The following is a 20,475-nucleotide window of genomic DNA, read 5'->3' on the forward strand; positions in this document are numbered from 1 at the left end:
AAAAGTGAAGTTTGTAGCACTAGTATAAGGACAACAAATTCACACATCGAAAGATCAATGGAAAATTTAGTTAAAATTACTTATTCTATGTGTGAAAGTTTTGTAAAGTTGTCCATGGAAATTTGTTCTATGAGGCAGACCATGGAAAATAGATAGCAAGAGCTTCTAGACCATTTAGTTAGAATCGTTCGCGAACAAGGCCAAATTTTCAAAACTGGGTTTGTAGATATCACTATCGATTTGGCAGTAAAGCAAGAAAATGCGAACAACCGTGCTCATACAGGCAGCATGAATCTCAGGAAAACTAATTCCACCTATTACTTCGGCGACAAGTAATGGGTTAGACGAAATTTCAACACGTCGCCTATTTGTTTATGATAAAGACAACAAGGTACAATTTTTGATCGACAGTGTTGCTGAAATTTCAGTTCTTCCTTTTTCAAAATTCAAAAATAATGCCAAATGTTCTGATTTATTTTTAACGGTACTACCATAAAAACTTATGGTACAAAAATATTAAATGTAAATTTATGTTTAAGAAGAGAAAGAGAATTTCCATTTAGTTTTATTATAGCAGATATAATAAAACCAATAATTGGAGCAGATTTTTTAGAAAAATATGGCCTTTTGGTTGATTTGAGAAATAAACGTTTAGTAGACCCATTGACAAATATTTCAGCAAGTGCAATATCTGGTTTTTCGAAAATATCGTTGCCAAAATTATTTCCTGTAGAAGATAAATATACAAAATTACTTAAGGCATTTCCATCTTTAATATCTGATCCTGACTACAATAAACCCATTAAACATTCTACTGTTCACCGTATTATTTGTAATGGTAAACTACCTTTTTCGAAACCGAGAAGACTTGATCCAATTAAATTTAAAGTAGCAAAAACTGAGTTTGATTTTTTAGTGAAATCTGATATTTGTCGCTCTTCCAATTCACATGTGGCTTCTCCATTACATTTAGTACCCAAAAAGGAGGCCAATGATTGGCGTCCATGTGGTAATTATGGAAGATTAAATTTTATAACAGTACCTGATCGGTATCCACTACCTCACATACACGATTTAAATATAAACTTGCGTTCAAAACATATTTTTTCAAAGATAGATTTAGTACGTGCCTATCACCAAATACCAATGGCGGAAGAAGACATTGGTAAAACCGCGATTACAACACCATTTGGTCTTTTTGAATTTGTAAGAATGCCTTTCGGTCTGCGCAGACTTTTCAACGTTTTATAAATGAAATTTTAGCGGACTTAGATTTTATTTTTGTATATTTATAGCAAGTAGTCATGAAGAGGAGCGTTTACGACACCTACAAATAGTATTTAAAACTTTAGACGATTTCGGCTTAAATATCAAGCCAAATAAATGCATTTTTGGCGCATCACAAATCGATTTTTTAGGTTACAATATTTCTAACGAAGGCATTAAGCCAACTAATGAAAAAGTCAAAGTCATTCGTGAGTTTGAACGTCCCAAAACAGCTAAACAAATGCAAAAGTTCATAGGTATGGTAAATTATTACCATCGATATATACCAAGGCTAGAGGAATTTTTAAGCCCGATTCACACAATGGTAACACTTGCCTTGAAACAAAAGAGCCATAGTTTAATTTGGAATAGTGAAGCGGTACAAAACTTTGAAAAAGTCAAAGAGATTTTTGCGTCAAAAGTCCTTTTGAACCAGTTTGACAAAACAGCAAATCTTTCAATATCAGTAGACGCTTCAATAATTGCGATAGGAGGTGTTCTGGAGCAACACATTGGAAATGAAATTGAGCCTTTAGCATTCTATTCAAAGAAATTAACAGCATCTGAAACAAAATACAGTGCTTTTGACCGAGAATTGTTAGCAATATATGAAACTATTAAACATTTTAGGCACATATTAGAAGGACGTAAATTTACGGTCTATACAGACCACAAACCGTTAACTTATGTTCTAGACTCGAAAATTGAACGTAGTCCTCGTCAGACAAGGCATCTTGAATATATTTCACAATTTACTAGTGACATCAAACATATTTCAGGCAAAAATAATATTGTAGCAGACACACTTTCGCGAATTCAAGAAGTAGAACCTATAGAAAATCAAGAGTTTAACCTTAAAAGATTATATGAAGAACAGCAAAAAGATACATTTTTAAAAGATTTTATTAAGAATCCAGATTGTATTTATAAATTAATAGAAATTGAAGTTCCTATTCTTAACATTAAAATTTTTTGTGAAGAATCAAATGGAACTACTAGACCATACATACCACAAAGCCTTCGCAAAGAAGCATTTTCTAAATTACTTATCATAGCTCACCCTGGTACTACACGAGATTTAATTAAATCCAAATATTTCTGGCCATGAATGAATAAAGAAATCAATGAATGGGTTAGAATTTGCACAGGTTGCCAAAAAGCAAAAGTATTTAAACACACTAAAACTCCTATNTTTAAACACACTAAAACTCCTATTAGTAAAATAACTATACCAAAAGGTAGATTTGAGCATCTACATACAGACATTGTAGGACCCTTGACAATTTCAAATGGTTACCGATACATATTAACAATTATTGATCGAAACACTCGTTGGCCAGAAGCCTATCCTCGTAGAGAAGCCACAGCGAAATCAGTTGCTACTATTTTCTTCAAAGAATATATACCAAGTTTTAGAGTACCTTCTCAAATTACAAGTGATCAAGGTGTTCAGTTTACATCCAATATATTCAAAGAATTAGCAAAGTTTTTGGGATGTCAGTTAATCACAACCACTGCATATCATCCTCAAGCTAATGGCATGATTGGACGTCTATACAAGCAGTTGAAAGCTTCAATTTTGGCGAGGGGAAATTCTATAAATTGGTCAGATGAACTTCCTGTGGTCTTATTGGGTTTATGGTCTTCATTCAAGGAAGATATTAAATCTACTGCAGCAGAATTAGTTTATGGTCAAAATTTACGTTTACCAAGTGAACTCGTAGTTCAATCTGAAAATAATTTTAATGTTTATGAGTTTCTTACAAAAATTAAACATAATTTTCAAAGTTTTCATTCAGGTATATCTCATCACCAAAATTCAAGTAAAATTTATATACCGAAAGATTTGCGATCATGCAAACAAGTTTTTGTACGTGTCGACAGTAATAAGCCGGGATTGAAACCTCCATATGAAGGTCCATATGTAGTCCTTGAAAAACATCCAAAATATTTCAAAATACAGATACACAACACGCACAGGAATATATCAGTTGACAGAGTTAAACCCGCATTTATAGAAAATAATTTTAACAATATTCAGACAAAACCAAAAGAGCGAGCTACATTTTGTTTGATTTAAATAATTTCAATGTTTTTATTTTTAGCGAAGGGGGAGCATATGTAGTGCTTATAACTTGCTGAATTTATACTTCTTTAAATAAAATAATAATTGTTTAATTTGTTTGTAAAATCAAAATGTAAAGAAAATGAAATTCATTCAGAAAAATTTTCTTAGAGAATAAACATATCTCTTTTAAAATAAAATTAAATTGCATATATATAATACACGCTATTATCCTTACTATTTATAAAATATAACCTCTTCAGTAACCCTTAAAAAAACCAAAGAACGTCTATAGGTCAATCCCTTTCATTTGACACCTCATTTTGAAACTCGAGAGAATGGTATAAATTGGATGCTCTGCAAGAAAAAAAATTATTTGTAACAGGTTGCAACCCTTTTCAAAACAAATTAGAAGTTCTTCCTCTAATACAACAAACGGTGCAGGATATATAATTTTAGAAAAGGTGGCAACCCTTTCCAAAAATGTAATACCCTGTTGTACATTTAGAGGCCAAGCCATTTAATTTGGAACCTCAGTTTTGAAAATCGAATAATCGGTGCAGATCTGTTGCCGTTAACAAAAATTGCTTTCATGTATTGTATGCTTTTTTAGAATTTGGATTGGTAATAGCAAAAATATGGTTCATAATGCTCTAAAAACAATCTGTGTGAAAGATGACAATTATTGATCAATATCTTAGTCCATATCAAGTCCATCAAAGTTAATGTGCTCAAAAAATAAAAATTAATAAATACAATTAATTAATACATTTTTTACTAAAATTGCAAGTATTTTCGAAAGTATTAATCCTACATAATTTAGTATATAGACTTTTTTTTTGCTGAGAATCGAGCCTAAGATATTGACCAAAAATTGTCATCTTTCACACAGATTGTTTTTAGAGCATTATGAACCATATTTTTGCTACTACCATTCAAAGTTCTAAAAAAGCGGATTTTCGGCCCATGCTAATGTATACATAGTATTACATATATACATACATACATATGTATATAGATTTGATCTAACACTGGTATTAGGAGGTTATTAGAATCCAGATAGGAGCTTTAAACCTATTAAATTCGAGTATACACAACTCTGGAACCTTGATTTGTAACTCTGACTTTTATTTTTGCCTGAAAAAATAAAAGGCAACAATTACCGATTATTTTCTGCGCAAAAAAATAAAAGGCAAATTTTAACTTTTATTTTTGCCTTAAAAAAATAAAAAGCAGAATTAACCGGTATTATTTGCTCAAAATAATAAAAGACAAAAAATAACTTAAATTTTTTGCTTTTTATTACAAAATGCTTAACCGGTACGGTCTCTGTAACAAACCCGTTTTCATGTGACCCGAAAAGTAAACCTACTGAGATGACAAATTAAGCTTTTGAAAACCTTCTAGACAACAGTGAAGACAGCACCAAGTCATATTAAACAAGGTAGAAGTGATTTTGATATTTCTCTCGTTTGAACACCGACTATAATGTCAAATGATGAATAACTATTAACCCTTTTCAAGTTGGCATTTTCTAATTTTCATTAACAATTCAATTGTGTGCTTTGAGATAGTTTTAAATTGTGTGAATTTTTTTGTTTTTCGACCACATGCATTTTTAGATACATTCATATACAAAAGTGAAAAAGGAGCAGGAACTACGACCGTTGCATTGTATGGAAAGGGGTGCGATACTTTAAGGCGCCTAGTTGCGAAGTTAGAAGACTTGGTTGTCTGAAGCACACGGACCTGGATTTACACTGATATACATACGTATGTAGAAGAAAACTTTAAATCGTTCTTTTATGTGGGGATATTTCTTAGAAGTAAATATTTAAATAAGAAACTAAACGCACAAAAACATTAGGCGAATAGAAACAAAAAATGTTGAAAACAGTTTCATAAAACACATATTTCATTTAATGACGTGGTTTCCTTTATGAGGTATTCTTTTCTGGCCATATGTATATGTGCATATAAGATGCGAATGCAGCTAAAATTCTTTGAAGGTAATATTGAAGTAATCCTTAAAATTAGTATACGTGCATACATATGTATGTATTTATGCTGATGCATTTCCATGGAGAAATTATAAGTAGGTGAAGTAATAAAAAAGCTTTCTCGCTTTATTTTCCTGACATGCGGCTATCTTATACAAATTTAGGCAAATTTTCAAATAAGATAGGGTCAAATCTTTCATCTCGCTCTCATTACTACACCTGGTATAATTTCATCATGATGAGTTTCACTTAATGCTAATTTGTAGCAAACATAGCACACGCACCTCATTATTTGACATTATAACTAGCTACGAGAGAGTTCGAGCTAGTTGTCACTTCTACCTTATTAAATATGCCTTGGACAGCACTTTGATTATGAGATACTACGAAGAGAGCTAAGAGAGTTCTGGATGCAAGTGTATACAGAAAACACTGCTGTTGGCAAGATTGCATTAAAAATACTAGTGACTTTTACTTTTACAGTTCTATGTGAGACTGCATTTTCGACAAATGCTTACATAAGGAAGTAATTTTTAAGCAAAACAATAAACCGACTTCCATTCTCATATACAAATTTAAGATTATCTTTGATTTCTTCATGATCCGATGATCGGATTTAAACCAAATTAATATGGGACCACCAGTAAGGTAACGTCTATCCTTAAAAGAAAAAAGAATGATAGAAATCGGTTAACGTGGTCCAAAATTATGCGGTAACATACATAAAAAAAAAACATATTCCGACGAATTGATAACCTTCTCCTTTTTATGAAGTCGGTTAAAAATAAACACACCAGCAAGCTTTCAGCGTCAAATGATTTCAAGACAAAATTGTCAAAGCTCCCAATAAACTTAAAGGTAATAATGAAATCATCAAAACAATTTCAGTCCTCACATTAAAGCTAAAGGAGCATAAGGTTTGCATTGCGTTTTCTTGTTTTCGTAGACATTTGAATAGTAGGGGTGCCGCGAATATTTTTTAGCACAACTAGGGTGCCGCGGTGAAAAAACTTTGGGAACCCCTGAGGTAGCTAACATGGCGATAAGAAGAAGCAAAACTACCTTCTAAAAATGATTGTATCATGAAGCCAACTAAAAGTAAAAGAATCAGCATTGAAATGCGTCAAAATGAAAATAAGGGCGCACGAATTTCGATGTGAAGCAAAACTCTCTGGGAAGACATTACCTGTAATAATTGTACCAAGGTGTGGGGGATATTTTAAAATTTTGTGAAGAGAGGAGATATTCATTAGGCCAAAAAAATGTTTGCTGATTGTATTTAAGATTGTATCTTCAACATGAGAAACTCCAAATAAGAAGGCTACCATGAGAATGTTGTAAAAGTAAAGAAGTTCTCAAAGATGAGAGGGAAATGGAGCCCTTCAAAGGTACGCTTTGCAATTCAGCTCGTTCCGGATGCTATTTACTGCATTGTGCTTAGCCGAAATCCGAGTCTGAAAATAAACCGTTGAATACCACTCGTGCTTCAAATGTTGTCGGATATTTTCATCATGTTTCCTTGTCTAGGATTGTTTGTTATAAATTTTGCGGGGTAAAAATCCCGAGTACAAAGTACAAAGTTATGGAAAAATATTCTACAATTGTGTAATGTTACAACTGAGTATTTATGTGCTCACTCACAAAAGATCGAAAAATATATGCCAAATAAAGATGCTGTTTCAGGGCTAATAAATCTAGAATCATTGAAAAAGGTTTTAAAATCCTCTAGCTTTTGTGGAAAAAATTGGCAACGTTATTTTTTGTCCCGTATTCGGCTACCATAAATATGGTCACCGTAATTATAATGTACAGAGCTTCATTGAAATATACTGTGTTCGGCACAAAACATCATGTTGGAGTATGCCGGAACGATTACACCACTAATGTGCGGAGGGAGTAGCTCCTCTATACAAAACAAATTTCTGGTCAAATATAGCACGCGTGGACCCAAAATTCCGAGGATAGAGCAAAATTATAATTGCTAAATCTATCCACAAAGACTAACCTGACCATACTGCTGCCAACCAACGACCGCCAAGGTGGATAGATAGATATTACAATGAGGTGTGCGATGCGATCTGGCGATCTAACAACAGAGGCGACAGAACGAAAAATGACACTGAAGATGGCACAACGCCGAAACCGGTGTCTCCAAACCAAATTTGACAAGGGATGACGGAAAATCGTTCCACATTACATTACATGCCCTCTTCTCTTCACGTGTTTCTGTAATCATTTGTTAACGTACATTTGTTAAATGCGGCACACTTGAGACACTTGGACTTTTTTTGCAGCCTGATGAAACGTTTGTGTCTGTATATAAACCAAAAAAAAGGACGACATAGTTTCAAAACTAAAATTAGGAGCGCAACCTGCACTATATTTTTAAGAGCTTTTGAAATAGTCTGGAAATATCAAAATATATGAGAATAGCTCCATACTTATCTTAATATAAACCTTAGGAAAACAGTAACTTACACGCTATACTTATAGTAGCTGCTTGACTTTTGGCAACACCCCGAGAAGACCAAGCATGACATTCACACTTGAAGGGGCCTTTTCCAAAATATTCATCAACCAGATCCCGATGTATAGTAGCTGTTACTTCCTCAACATGGACACCGCTGTGAGGATCCACATGTTTATCATGAGTTGATGGAGGCGGCTGAGAACTACCACTGCACTTGAAGTGTAGCTAAAAATATATATATATATATTTTTTTTTTCAAGTTATACATGAAGTAAATAAGATATATTAGAGATATTCACCTGCAGCGCATGTGCAGCTTTGCACTTGAGTAAAGCGGGGCGGTTTTTGATGACATAAACGTTTTCGGGTTCGGTTAAAAATATTGGTAGAGCATTGCCAGATTCAGCTGTGTTTAGTTTGCCTAGTATAGTACCAGACGACCGCTCCTCATATTCGACATTTTCAAATTTTGGCAGCTCATCGTTGTTGTTAGTCGTATTTATATCTTCATTGGGCCGAATATCACTCTGTCCTTGGCTGGTCGATTCTATAACTGCATTATCTTTGTGATGTATAGGCTCCGTAGCATGTGTTGGCCTTTCTTTGTCTAATGTTATATCAGAGTCTATTAAAAACTGTACATTATCAGATTCGAAGGCATTGTGAAAAGCAGGCAAAGATTTGGCTTTTACTTCTTGTGAACTATTTAAAGAACTGTTTTCTTGGGTTCTTAAATGATTATTAAGCTTGTCGGTTAGTGGAAAATTGTGATTACGCTGCTCAGGGATCAAGTCCGTAGTACGTTGTAGATTGGCCACAACCACAAACTTAAAAGTCAATGCGAAAGCGATTAAAATATCACATTTTCTAAGCTTTATCATTATTTTTTATTATCTAATCTTTTCCTTTAAGCACCAAAATCTTCATGTAAAGAAGTTAAGTCGAAAATCCTGCGAATGATAAAAGTGACACTTAGATTAGTACAGCTACGATCAAAAAACTTGAGCGTGCTCTAAAGATGATAGGAAATTATACAATGAATAAACCACACAGCGTTTTACGTACATATGTACATATATGAATATGTATGTACATATATGTACAAACAAATACCTATACCTAGTCACAAATAATAAATTCAAGTCATATGCAAGTCTCTTCCAGATAAGTTAATAAATGTATGCAGAAATACACATACCGGTACCTACTTATACAATCGCTTGAGTTACTTGCATGGTCGTAGTTGCAAAATTGTACATACATACGCATATACATACATGTATATAAATATTTATATTCGTAGGATGTACGTTGTACATACATATACACATTACATACGCTGGTGGCCCGATAATTAGAAACAATTCAGCTTTCCAAGTCTTGACCATTTAATTTTTATACCCGAGCGCACTTGTGCACAAGGGTATTATAACTTTGTTCACATAACGGTTGTTTGTAACAGGCAAAACGAATCGAGATAGATATAGACAAATGTATACATAAATGATCAGAATGAAAAGAGAAATCGATTAAGCGGTGACTGTCTGTCCGTCCGTCCGTCCGTCCGTCTGTGCACACGATAACTCGAGTAAAAATTGAGATATCTTAACGAAACTTGGTACGTGAACTTCTTTTGGGCGTGGGACGGATGGTATTGAAAATGGGCGAAATCGGATAATAACCACGCCTACCTCCCATATAACGGTAATTTTAAGAAATACGAAAACTGCGATATTTTAGTAACTACTGAAGATAATTCACTCAAAATTGATATTTACAATGAGTTTTAGACGAAAAATAAGAATATTATAAAATTTTGGCAAATGGGCGTAGCCACGCCCACTTATGGTTACATGTGTATATCTTGGTAACCGCTGCACCAATTTCTTCCAAACTTGGCACAGTTGTTGGCCTTGGTACAGCATACTAAATGGCCGAAAATTTAAAAAATCGGACAATAACCACGCCCACATCCCATATAACGGTAATTTCGAGAAATACAAAATCTTCGATAAATCCGTAAATATTGAAGCTAATTTATTCAAAATTGATGCTTGCAACAATTCTTTATCAGGAAATACGCTTATCATAAAATTTTGGAAAATGGGCGTGGCACCGCCCACTTATGATCACATATATGTATCTCGGCAACCGTTCTACCAATTTGTACCAAACTCGGTATGGTTATCATGTAGCGGTAGCTTTCGGAAAGGTGAAAAGGCATATATGTAATACTTGCGCCGGGTATTTAATGTTCGGCCCCGCCCGAACTTAGACTTTCTTACTTGTTCATTGATAGATTTAATTTTTTTTCCAATAAAATATAGTTCATACTACGATACAATAATTTAAAGGTAGTTTCACTTCTTCTTAGCCGCCATTGGTCCCATTTGACATAAACTTTCCTTTTAAATTTAAACTAACATAAATATCTTTGGAAAAAAAAGAATAAAAGTGGTTGTTTACTTCATAAAAAGCATCATAGTATAGCGATCTTTTACGCTTTTAGGAAGGCAAATGAAATAATCGTATTACATTAGAGTACGTTTCTACGGCACGTAATTCGCTCTCTAAGTAATTCTCTAAATAATTTACGAATAACCGTTTCTACGGCGCCCATGGGTCCCAAATAGGCTTGGGGAGCTTCTGAACTAAGGGCGAATGAGCCAGCTCTTTTAGTTGAACTTGTTCATTAGTTCGTTCATTAAAGTCAACTAAACTTTTCTGTGCCAACACTGCAATAAAAATGAAAATGTAATTTTAACACATTTGAGATCTCGTTTTTCGTTGTAAAGGCATAAAGACAACAGATCGGAAATCGCGCTAAAAAAAACATTGGATTTCCAATGTTTTACATAGTTTACTGCAATTTGTGTGAAAAGGTAAATATTTGAGTTGAGTTTTTGGGATTTGTTGCTTAACAAAAAACTTTCGCTTTCACATGCCGAACCGAAGCGCAATTTGGTCGCATTTCGAAGGCAAAATTGAAGAAAAGAAAATGAAATGCAGGCACTACTGCCGAGTTTTCATAAGCATTGCTGATGGCTCTCATGGAAATTTGAATCGCCATATGAAATCCAAACTAGAGTCCGACCGATTCCCAATTTTTGGCCGATGCCGATGCCGATTCATCGGCCGATGCCGAACCCTCAAAAAAACTACTTGAATATAAACTCATTCAAGAACAAATGTTTTTGATAAACTTTTATAATAACAGAAGAAAAACATAAACAAATAACTAAACAACATTACAAAACAAATAATCATTCAAGAATCTATTCACTTATTTATGTACACACATAAATTAAACTGAAAGTAGTATATCGCTTATGCATAGGTACATATCATTACAATACTTTGTCCCATAGTCTTTTTCTTATTCAAATTTTAAGTAGCTAGGACGTGCCATTGATGTTTGGAAATTGTTTTGTGGAAGGGATCTCATATGTAGCGTAAAAAAAAAAATGGAATGAAGTGCGGAAAAAGTAAAAACAATGGGCTAAGAATCGGCCAAAAACGGCCAAAAACGGCCGATGCCAAAGCCGATCCCGATTCTTTTGGCCGATACTAGCCGATGCAGATGCCGATTAATCGGTCAGACTCTAATCCAAACATCCTTTCGTGATTTTGGAGAAAGTCAAATGAATTAAGACGGTAAAATTGTGTCGTTATAGAAGACTATGGCCTTGTAGGAAAAATTTGTTTTTTACTTTGCAGATTAACTTAATCTTTTATATGTACACTGGTGGCCCGATAATTAGAAACGATTTTCGTTTCCACGTTTTGACCACCTATTTGTACTTATTATTTTTAACATATTTTTTTAGGAAAATATAGTGCATGCTACAACGAAAATCAAATAAGTCAAAGCTTTAAACTTCGCATAAGATCTATATATTAATACGCTAACATAAATTTTGTCTCCGTTCGTTTGGCGATTCTACCGAACCGATTTCAAAACCAAGAACACCGTTGGAAAGGCAGATGAGCAGAGTTTTTATGGTTTCACAATTGGTTGAAAATTACGGCAGAAACCGTCGTTTAAACATTTTCGAATTGTGTATAGCTGTTGCTGCAACATGTTCAATTTGACATGTTTCGCATGTTGTTTCACTTCACACTTGAAATTAAGCTTTGAAGTAAAGATAAATATGAAGATGAAGAAATAAATGATAACGATGAGGTCAAAAAAAAAGAAGGCAAAAGTGAAGATAAAGACGAAAATGGAGACAATGACAGATATATATGAATTAGGGTAACGGAAAGGATAAGAAAATTTCTTGAATTTATAAAGTGAAACTTCTTTAGCGGCAGTTGGTTGGTTGGGAGTAAATTTTCAAGGTTTAGCGGTTTGAGAATAAAAATAAAAACAAAGATGCCTAGAGGTCAGGCAAAAACGAAGATCAAGGTAAATTTAAACACTTTAATGTAAAGGTGACGAGGAATATGCAAAAATAAAGATACAAATGAAGAAACGGATGAGGATGAAGATCGATCTTGTTATCGATATAAAACTCGATATTTTTATCGATATAATAATTGATGTTGTTATCGATAAAATAATCGATATTGTTATCGATACTGTTATTTATTAAATAACCGCTATTGTAATAGACATAATAATCAATATTGTTATCGATACATTAATGGATATTGTTATCGGTATAATAATCGATTAAATAATTGATTCTGTTATCGATTTAGTAACTGATATTGTTGCCGATATGTATAATAATCAAGACTGTTGATTGTTATATTTATAGATGAATTAATCGATTTTGCAATCGTTATATTTTTCTATATAAATATCGACATAATAATCAGAACATGGAATGTGATCACATTAAATGACATCACATCACATTATATCACATGATGTGATGAGACATCACATGATGTTACATCACATAATATGATATCACATCACACGATATCACGTGACATAACATCATATAATAAGACAACACATTATATGGCATGACATCACATGACTTGGCATCACATGATATGACATGGCATTACATGACGTGGCATCACATGATATGACATCATATGGTATGACATCATATGACATGACATCACAGGATATGACAGCACATGACATGACATCCTATCACATCACATAAAAATACCGTCACATCTTATCACGTCATCACACCTCACCTCATCTACGTGAATAGATAAAGAAAAGGATAAAAGCAGAGATATGAAAGATAAAAACAAAGATGAAGACCAAGGTAAATTTGCCGATTTCAAACCAAAAATACCGTTGGAAAGTAATTTTCCGTAGATGAGGAGTTTTATAGTTCGAAATTGGTTGAAAATCGTCGTTTAAAAATTTTCATATTTGTGTATGGTTGTTTTTGCAGCGCATTTCCGTTTCATTATAAATATTTACAGGCTCGCACAGGTTTCGCATTTTGTTTTGCTTGGAAATGAAATCAAACTTTGAAATAAAGTTAAATATGAAATGAGGAAACAAGTGGCAACGATGAAGACAAAAAAAGAAGGCAAAAGTGAAGATAAAGGCGAAAATGGAGATAAAGACAAATACATAGGAATTAGGGTAACTGAAGTGAAATTCTCAGATAGGAATCGAAATAAAATCGCCATAAAAGTTACCGAAATTTATCTAATCATCGAAGTTTATAATTATCGAAATTTACCCATGCTTATTAAGTTATCGCAACGTATCGAATTATTCCAACTGATCAATGTTTACTGAGTTGCCGAAATTTATAGACACAGAAACTTAGTTCTCAAATTTACGGATAGTTATCGAGCTATAAAAACGTGTGGGATTACCGAAATTTGTCAAGTTAAAGAAATGTATCAAGTTATCGATATTTATTGAATTATATTATTTATAAACTTAACGAAATTTATCGAGGTGTCGTAATGCATGGAGTTCTTTCAACTTACAGAGTTATCGATAATTATTGATCTACTGAAATTGGTTGGTTCAACGAAGCGTTTATGGAATTTTCAAAATATATCGATTTATCGAAATTTCAAGGTTATATAATCGTCTTACAGAGTGTAACGAGTTATCAAAATGTTTAGATAGTTTTCGAAAAATGTGGTGATGTCAAAAGTAAAAATTTATAAAGGTATCCAAAGAATTTTCTTTTTTGAGCTATCGAAATTTATCGAGCCGTCGAATTTCACAGTTATCGAAATTGGTCGAGTTAACGAATTTTGTTGAGTTATCCATTTTAGTGTTTTTGAAATTCATCGAACTTCAGTGTTTTTAAAATCCCTCGAATTCATCGCACTGAGGTCAATTCCAAGTCCGAAGTGATCCAAACACCTTCTAAGATAAAAAAAAATAGTTATGTTTTAGTTCCAAAGCAGAAGATGTTCCGGTACGTTAATTTCTACCGTATAAGTTTTGCTACGTGTTAAGTTAGAATACCTCTCCAAGGCTCCTAAAAACTAGAAAAACTGTCGAATTTCGACAGTAACTGGCACTCTAGTTTATAATAATTCGACGAAGATCGAAAAATGGACATCAAAATTTCAAACTTTTTTTAGAATTTCTAGAAATAATTCGGGTATGTCCATTCAATTTTAGTATAATGTTGTGCAAGTTTGAATTAGCTCAAAAATCTCGTTCATTTTTGAGAATTTATTTTGTTAGCGGTGTTGCTCATTTTCTCTCATACAAAAAAAAACTTTTGAACATACTTTGTATGAAAGAAATCGCTTTACATATTTAGCGAAAAAAATCTCAAAAATCAACGAGATTTTTGATGTAATTCAAAATTTCACAATATTATACTAAAATTTAATGGGCTACAAAACTGCATACCCGAATTATTTCTGGAAATTCAAAAAAAAAGTTTCAAATTTTTATGTCTATTTGTCAAACTTCGTCAAATTATTATAAACCTTATACAAAGTTTAAAGCTTTGAATTACATGATTTTTGTTATAGCATGCACTATATTTTCCTAAAAAGCTATGTTAAAAATAATAAGTACAAATAGATGGTCAAATTTGAAAAAGAAAATCGTTTCTAATTATCGGGCCACCTATGTGTTATAAAACACACATATTTTTTGTTCTGTAATTCAGCTCCTACTACCGAAGTAGTATAATTAGGTGAACTATAGTTCAATAATATGAACGAACTAAGACTCAGAAGAGCTAGTTCATTGAGCTGAACGAACTAAACTAATTTTTAAAGTGGACTAAAAAATACAACTCTTGTCTCAAAGTAAATTCCACTTTCAAGTTACTTGAACGACATGCAGTTAAATGAACAAAGACAATATACCCTAGTGAAAGAATTATATGTGCAATACTTCAACCGAAACTATTTAAATGAAAATCCAACACTAGATCTTTGATGTTTTTTCCCAATAATTGTTTTCATTAACTCTATCAAAAAAATATAAAAAACTTTATAAATATGCATTAGTTTATAACAAGAAAATTGAATTGTACCATTATGTTGAAATTTTCGTAGAAAATATTTATATGTGCAAAAAACCAACTTTTAGGTTACCGATTATTTCAAAAAAAGTTTTTTAAGATAATTTTATTTGTTGGTATTGATATAATTTTATTTGTTTTACGCTTTTTTTTATGTATGTTACCGCATAACTTTGGACCACGTCAACCGATTTCGATAATTCTTTGGCATCGGAAAGGTAGTGTCCCATACTAATCTGGTTTAGATCCGATCATTGGATCATGAAATATATATATATATATTTCTTTTTTTAAGTCGGTTTTTTGCTAAAAATTACTTGTTACTATCAGAGATTCCTTTCACTAAGGGCAGGTTTGCCATAGAAGCCGAATGACTCTCCAATATTTATGGTGCACTGAGAAAAAGGATTAGTTTCGATAACTAAAGATATTTAGTTCACGAATTTTGACAATATTTGGGAAATGTTACCAAGGATTGGGAACTATTACCATGGGTTGGTAATAATAACTATATATATTAAAGCTTCTAATATTCATCTAGGTTGTACCAAATCGTTAATTTAATTGAAGGGTTTGGTAAATACTAATTAATATTTCTTTGAAGCATATTTCTACAAATTCCATTCAACTTAACGTATGGTTCATAAAAGGATGTTATTAAGCTATGCTAATGCAGGTCAGCTTTCTTTCAACAAATGGTTTAGACATAGTTAACAAATCTTAGTTAGACTGTGTTTATACACGGAAATTTTTGTCGACGCGATTTTTCGCATTCCCTTTTGGTGTTGCTCGTTTCATTTACACACGGCGGTTTGTTTGTATGCAATTGTTGTTGTCAGCAGTGAACAGCGGTTCAATTTACACAGACGAACGAGAGCACAAAGCGTGTTGCCCAAGCACGAGCAACTCGGTGCCCCTCTCCTTTCCTCGTCTCGCTGTCTTCTACAAACGTCGAGTTGCGGCAACGAAAATCGCCGTGTGTAAATGAGCACTGGAGGCAACCACGATTTGGTTTCAGAGCGGAATGTTTTCATGCTTGTGAGACACCCCTAAAGACTGCTGAGCGCTGTCTGAGCACATGTGTGTTTCACATACGAAGAGCGCCAGCTGAGCAATGCACACAGCAGTGTTGCCACTGCCTTAGAATTTAACGTATCCATAAAAAATCGAAAACTGTTTCCATATGTATCCACCGAGAAGAGCGGACATTTTTACACAGTACATCTATGGAATATAAAATCGGGCCGGGTTGGGTACGTAATGCTGTATGATACAATACTCTGTTTACAAAATGCTGTATACAAAATTGTGTATTTCAGAATTCTGTATTATAGAATTCTGTATACGAAATTCTGTATTTCAAAATTCTGTAAAAAATAATCTGTATTGACGAAATTCTGTATTGACGAAATTTTGTATTGACAAAATTCTGTATTGACGAAATGCTGTAAGTAAATGATAAGAAATTCAACAAAAAAAGTGCGCACTTTTTTTATAAAATTTGTTGAATTTCTTATCATTTACTTACAGCATTTCGTCAATACAGAATTTTGTCAATACAAAATTTCGTCAATACAGAACAACTAATCGGTTTTGTTTTTATTTCTGTTCATCTTTGTTTTGTTTTTCACTTCATTTTAATTGATTTCGTTGAAGTTGTTGTTGTCAACTAAGCAATGCAGTTGTGCCATTCCAAACAAAATTCCAATGCAGTGAAGCCCCGAAAGTAGTATGTACTTATTTGTAAATCAAAGTTAATGAACACTACGCTGCAATGATAACAGTTGTTGGGGTAGACTGTATTTTCGTTGCTGTACAATATTTTTCTTTGTCTAATGTCTATCATTGTCGTAAGAATTGTGAAAGCAACTAAAGCACGTGTCGTTTTTGATTTTTGTTTTTTCATTAAAATATTTATTCGTCATGTCACAAATAGAAATTATAACTTCTAATAAAGGAGGAAAGAAGTTGTTCTTAGACGGCTATTGTTATTATTTTGAAAGAAAAACCCAAATGGAAACTTTTAATTGGGCGTGTTGTAAAAGAATACAAAATAAGTGCAAATCCAGAATTGTAACAAAGGTGTTGGCGAACAATCACGTCATTGTTAAACAACCCGCGGACCATTGCCACGAACCAGCTCCCAATGATTTACCAATTGCAAAAATTAATAATAAAGTAAAGCGCATGGCTCGAAGAAGTCACTTAGCGCCAAGTCAGATAATACAAAAAACTACAGTGGAAGCAGAGCAGAGCTACCGGGACTATTTACCATCCAAAAATGCCCAAAAGGCCAGAATTCGAAGATCAAGGCATGAAGCACCTCATTTTTCGGGAACCAAAACTTTTGGAGGACATAGATATTCCTTTAAATTTATATACTCTGGAAGGAGAATTATTTATATTGGCGGAAAAGTTCACAGAGCGGAATGAATGCGTAATTATTTGTGGTACGAAGTCGTCTTTAAACTTTTTGAGTCAGAGTTCTTGCTGGATTGTGGACGGAACATTTCAAGTTACCCCGAAAATAATGAGACAGCTGTTTTCAATTCATGCCATAGTGGAAGGTGAAACATTTCCCCTCGTGGTTTGCCTTATGAGCCGCAAGTCCAAAGAATTATACGAGGTTTTATTTGAAGAATTGTTCCGAATCACATCAGAGTACGGCCTAAATCTTCAACCCGAAAGAATTATCAGCGATTTTGAAATGGGACTGATATCGGCGCTAAGAAATTGTTTCCCGAACACTGATTTGCGTGGCTGCTTCTTCCACTTCAGTCAAATAATCTGGAGAAAAGTTCAAAAAGAAAGGTATGTGGTTGTCTGTATGTAATATATCTGCATAAGGTTCATTCACTTTCATTGCTTTCAGACTGGTTAAAAAATATGGAAACTCTGAGATATTTTCGTTACAACTTCGAATGCTGAAAAGCCTAGCTTTTGTTCCTTCCGATGAAATCTCGGAATACTACAACAGTCTTTGTAGTATTTTTGATGATTATGACATGCTAAGAATCGCAAATTGGTTTGTAAAGAACTACATTGGTAAATTTGATGAACCACCAAAACATCATCCGTCATTTTGGTCAGTGCATAGCAATGTAGAAATTAGTCAGTTTCCAAGAACTCAAAATAGTGTAGAAGCTTGGCATCGGCGACTTAATGTCATTGTAGGGAAAAAAAATTGCGGTATTTACCAACTTATACCTAATTTGAATGCAGAGATGATTTATGTGAAATCACAAATATCAAGAGTAGAAAATGGAGAAGTTTTCCCGAGAAAGTTAAGATCAATTAGATCTAACAAAAAAATTAAAAGAATAATAAAAAAAAGATTAATTATTGGAAAAGTTTCTTTTTTGAAAAGAATAGCAAAAAATATTTGTTTTTAATCTAATCATGTACCTGTGTTTTGTACTTATTACTTCTTCTTTGCATACATACTTATCGTTTGAATTAATATTGAAGTCTTTTGTTTTTTGTATTGTTATTTTGGACTTGAAATTCTCATTTATTTTTCTATGTATAATTATCGCTTAAGTTAATATTGCAGTTTAGAAATCTTTTGCTTTCCTTATATATTAATTGTTTTTATTAATAAAATTTACGACTATTCAATAGCAACTTGCTTGGCATATGAGATTTTCAAGTAAAAAACTGACTTTTGTCAACACAAAATTTTTTCAATACAGAATTTTGTTAATACAGAATTTTGTCAATACAGAATTTCGTCAATACAGAATTTCGTCAATACACAATTTTGTCAATACAGAATCTTTTTAAGACAGTACAGAATTTTGTTTTTACAGAATTTTCTAAATACAGAATTCTGTAAATACAGAATTTTGTCACTGCAGAATTTTGTTACGTTAATTTACAGTATTTCGTACGAAAAGAATTTTGATATACAGCATTTTGTAGGGATCCCAATCGGGCCCCTTAGCAAACTTATTAACATCTAGTAAGTATTTTCCCATCCACACACAGATTTGGGAAACAAAGGCCCGTAGTTTTAGTCAAAATTAAGTCGAATCTAATGTTAATTGCAGCTTTTTGACAAAAATTAAAAAATTTATTTTCCGGCTTGTTTGAATTCTGAAAATTTTGAATTTATAGTTATTTTTAGTACAGTCAAGTTGTTGTTGAAAATTCTTCATGGTTGTCAATTTCCTTTGAATGCTCGGGATATAAAAGTTGATTTTTTTCCATCACAGCTAACTACTACAGGTCGTAAAACTTTTTAAAATTTGCAAACTACTTTGTGTTATTAAATGCATGTTTATGTAGCTAAAAAAATAGTTTTTCACGTTGTGTCACGCTTTTTCACGCGTGAGCGTGAGCGGCTTTCAGTGAAAAATCACGTAATATCCGTGATCGTGCGTGATTGAAACTTTTGCGTGCGTGAGTGTGCGTGAGTTGGATTTTCCTCAATCACGTAATTTTCACATATGTATGTACAGTGGCGGTCAAAAATGGATAAATGGTGTCCAGTTTTTAATATTAACAATATATTTCAAAGTATGATGTTTTTGATATTTTTTTATAAAAATATGGTTCATGCTTTAACAAAAACTATACAAATCACACTTTCAAACTTTATACAGAACTTAGAAAAATTACAAATATTTTTATCTATATTTCGAGCTTCTTAACCAGAATTTTAAGACATTTTTTGGGTATGCAGTTAACAAGCTTATAAAATTCTACTAAAATGAGTGCAATTTTTGAGCGGCTATAAAATCGCATTGATTTTTATTACTTTTTTTTTGCTGACGGCTTTTGCACGTTTTTTTCATATAAACATGAATTTCTTGTGGAAGAATATGAATGGATAGACGCTTCAGAAAAGCTTGTAGGCTATTTTAAACATACTGAACTCAATAACAAACTATCACAAGTGTTTAAAGCAACATGTTAAGACACGGTGAAACTCCTGATATATAATGCTGTCAAGCATTCGCGAAATGCGGCAAGCAGTTCAAAAATTATTAATAGTAAGAAATGAGCTTCATAAACTATCTAGAATAAATTCAACTTTATTGGAAAAATTTTTAGATTTCCTGGCCCTTTCAAGAAGAGTTCTGAAAATTTGAGCGCGGATTTAAATCCAACCATCCATGAGTACGTTCTGTGGTACAAAAAACTACAAAAGCATTGTGAGGCGATAGCATCTGATTCTGAAGTCATTACCGATTTGAAGAAAAGCACAGCTGTTGTTCTAAATAAAAGATTGCAATC

The 20,475-nt window shown here is 32.9% G+C and overlaps 1 protein-coding gene across 3 annotated transcripts in view; it reads right to left on the reverse strand.

Moving 5' to 3' along the window:
• The window catches only part of unc-5 (netrin receptor unc-5), a 234,282-nt gene that overhangs the window by 111,988 nt on the left and 101,819 nt on the right, over positions 1-20,475 (reverse strand). For 2 of the 3 annotated variants that reach the window (XM_017611000.1, XM_017610999.1), the window contains exons 2-3: positions 8,101-8,751; positions 7,810-8,026 (exon numbers count right to left, since the gene is read on the reverse strand). In XM_017611000.1, the coding sequence (XP_017466489.1) occupies positions 7,810-8,026; positions 8,101-8,682 (799 nt within the window). In that variant the 5' untranslated portion in view covers positions 8,683-8,751. Of the gene's footprint in view, positions 1-7,809; positions 8,027-8,100; positions 8,752-8,920; positions 8,940-20,475 lie in introns of those variants that run through there. The other variant, XM_017611001.1, reaches the window with a different exon arrangement.

Source organism: Rhagoletis zephyria, unplaced genomic scaffold (genome assembly GCF_001687245.7).
Source record: "Rhagoletis zephyria isolate East Lansing unplaced genomic scaffold, Rhagoletis_zephyria_1.1 Rzeph_scaffold_00365, whole genome shotgun sequence".
In the NCBI taxonomy this organism is placed as follows: domain Eukaryota; kingdom Metazoa; phylum Arthropoda; class Insecta; order Diptera; family Tephritidae; genus Rhagoletis; species Rhagoletis zephyria.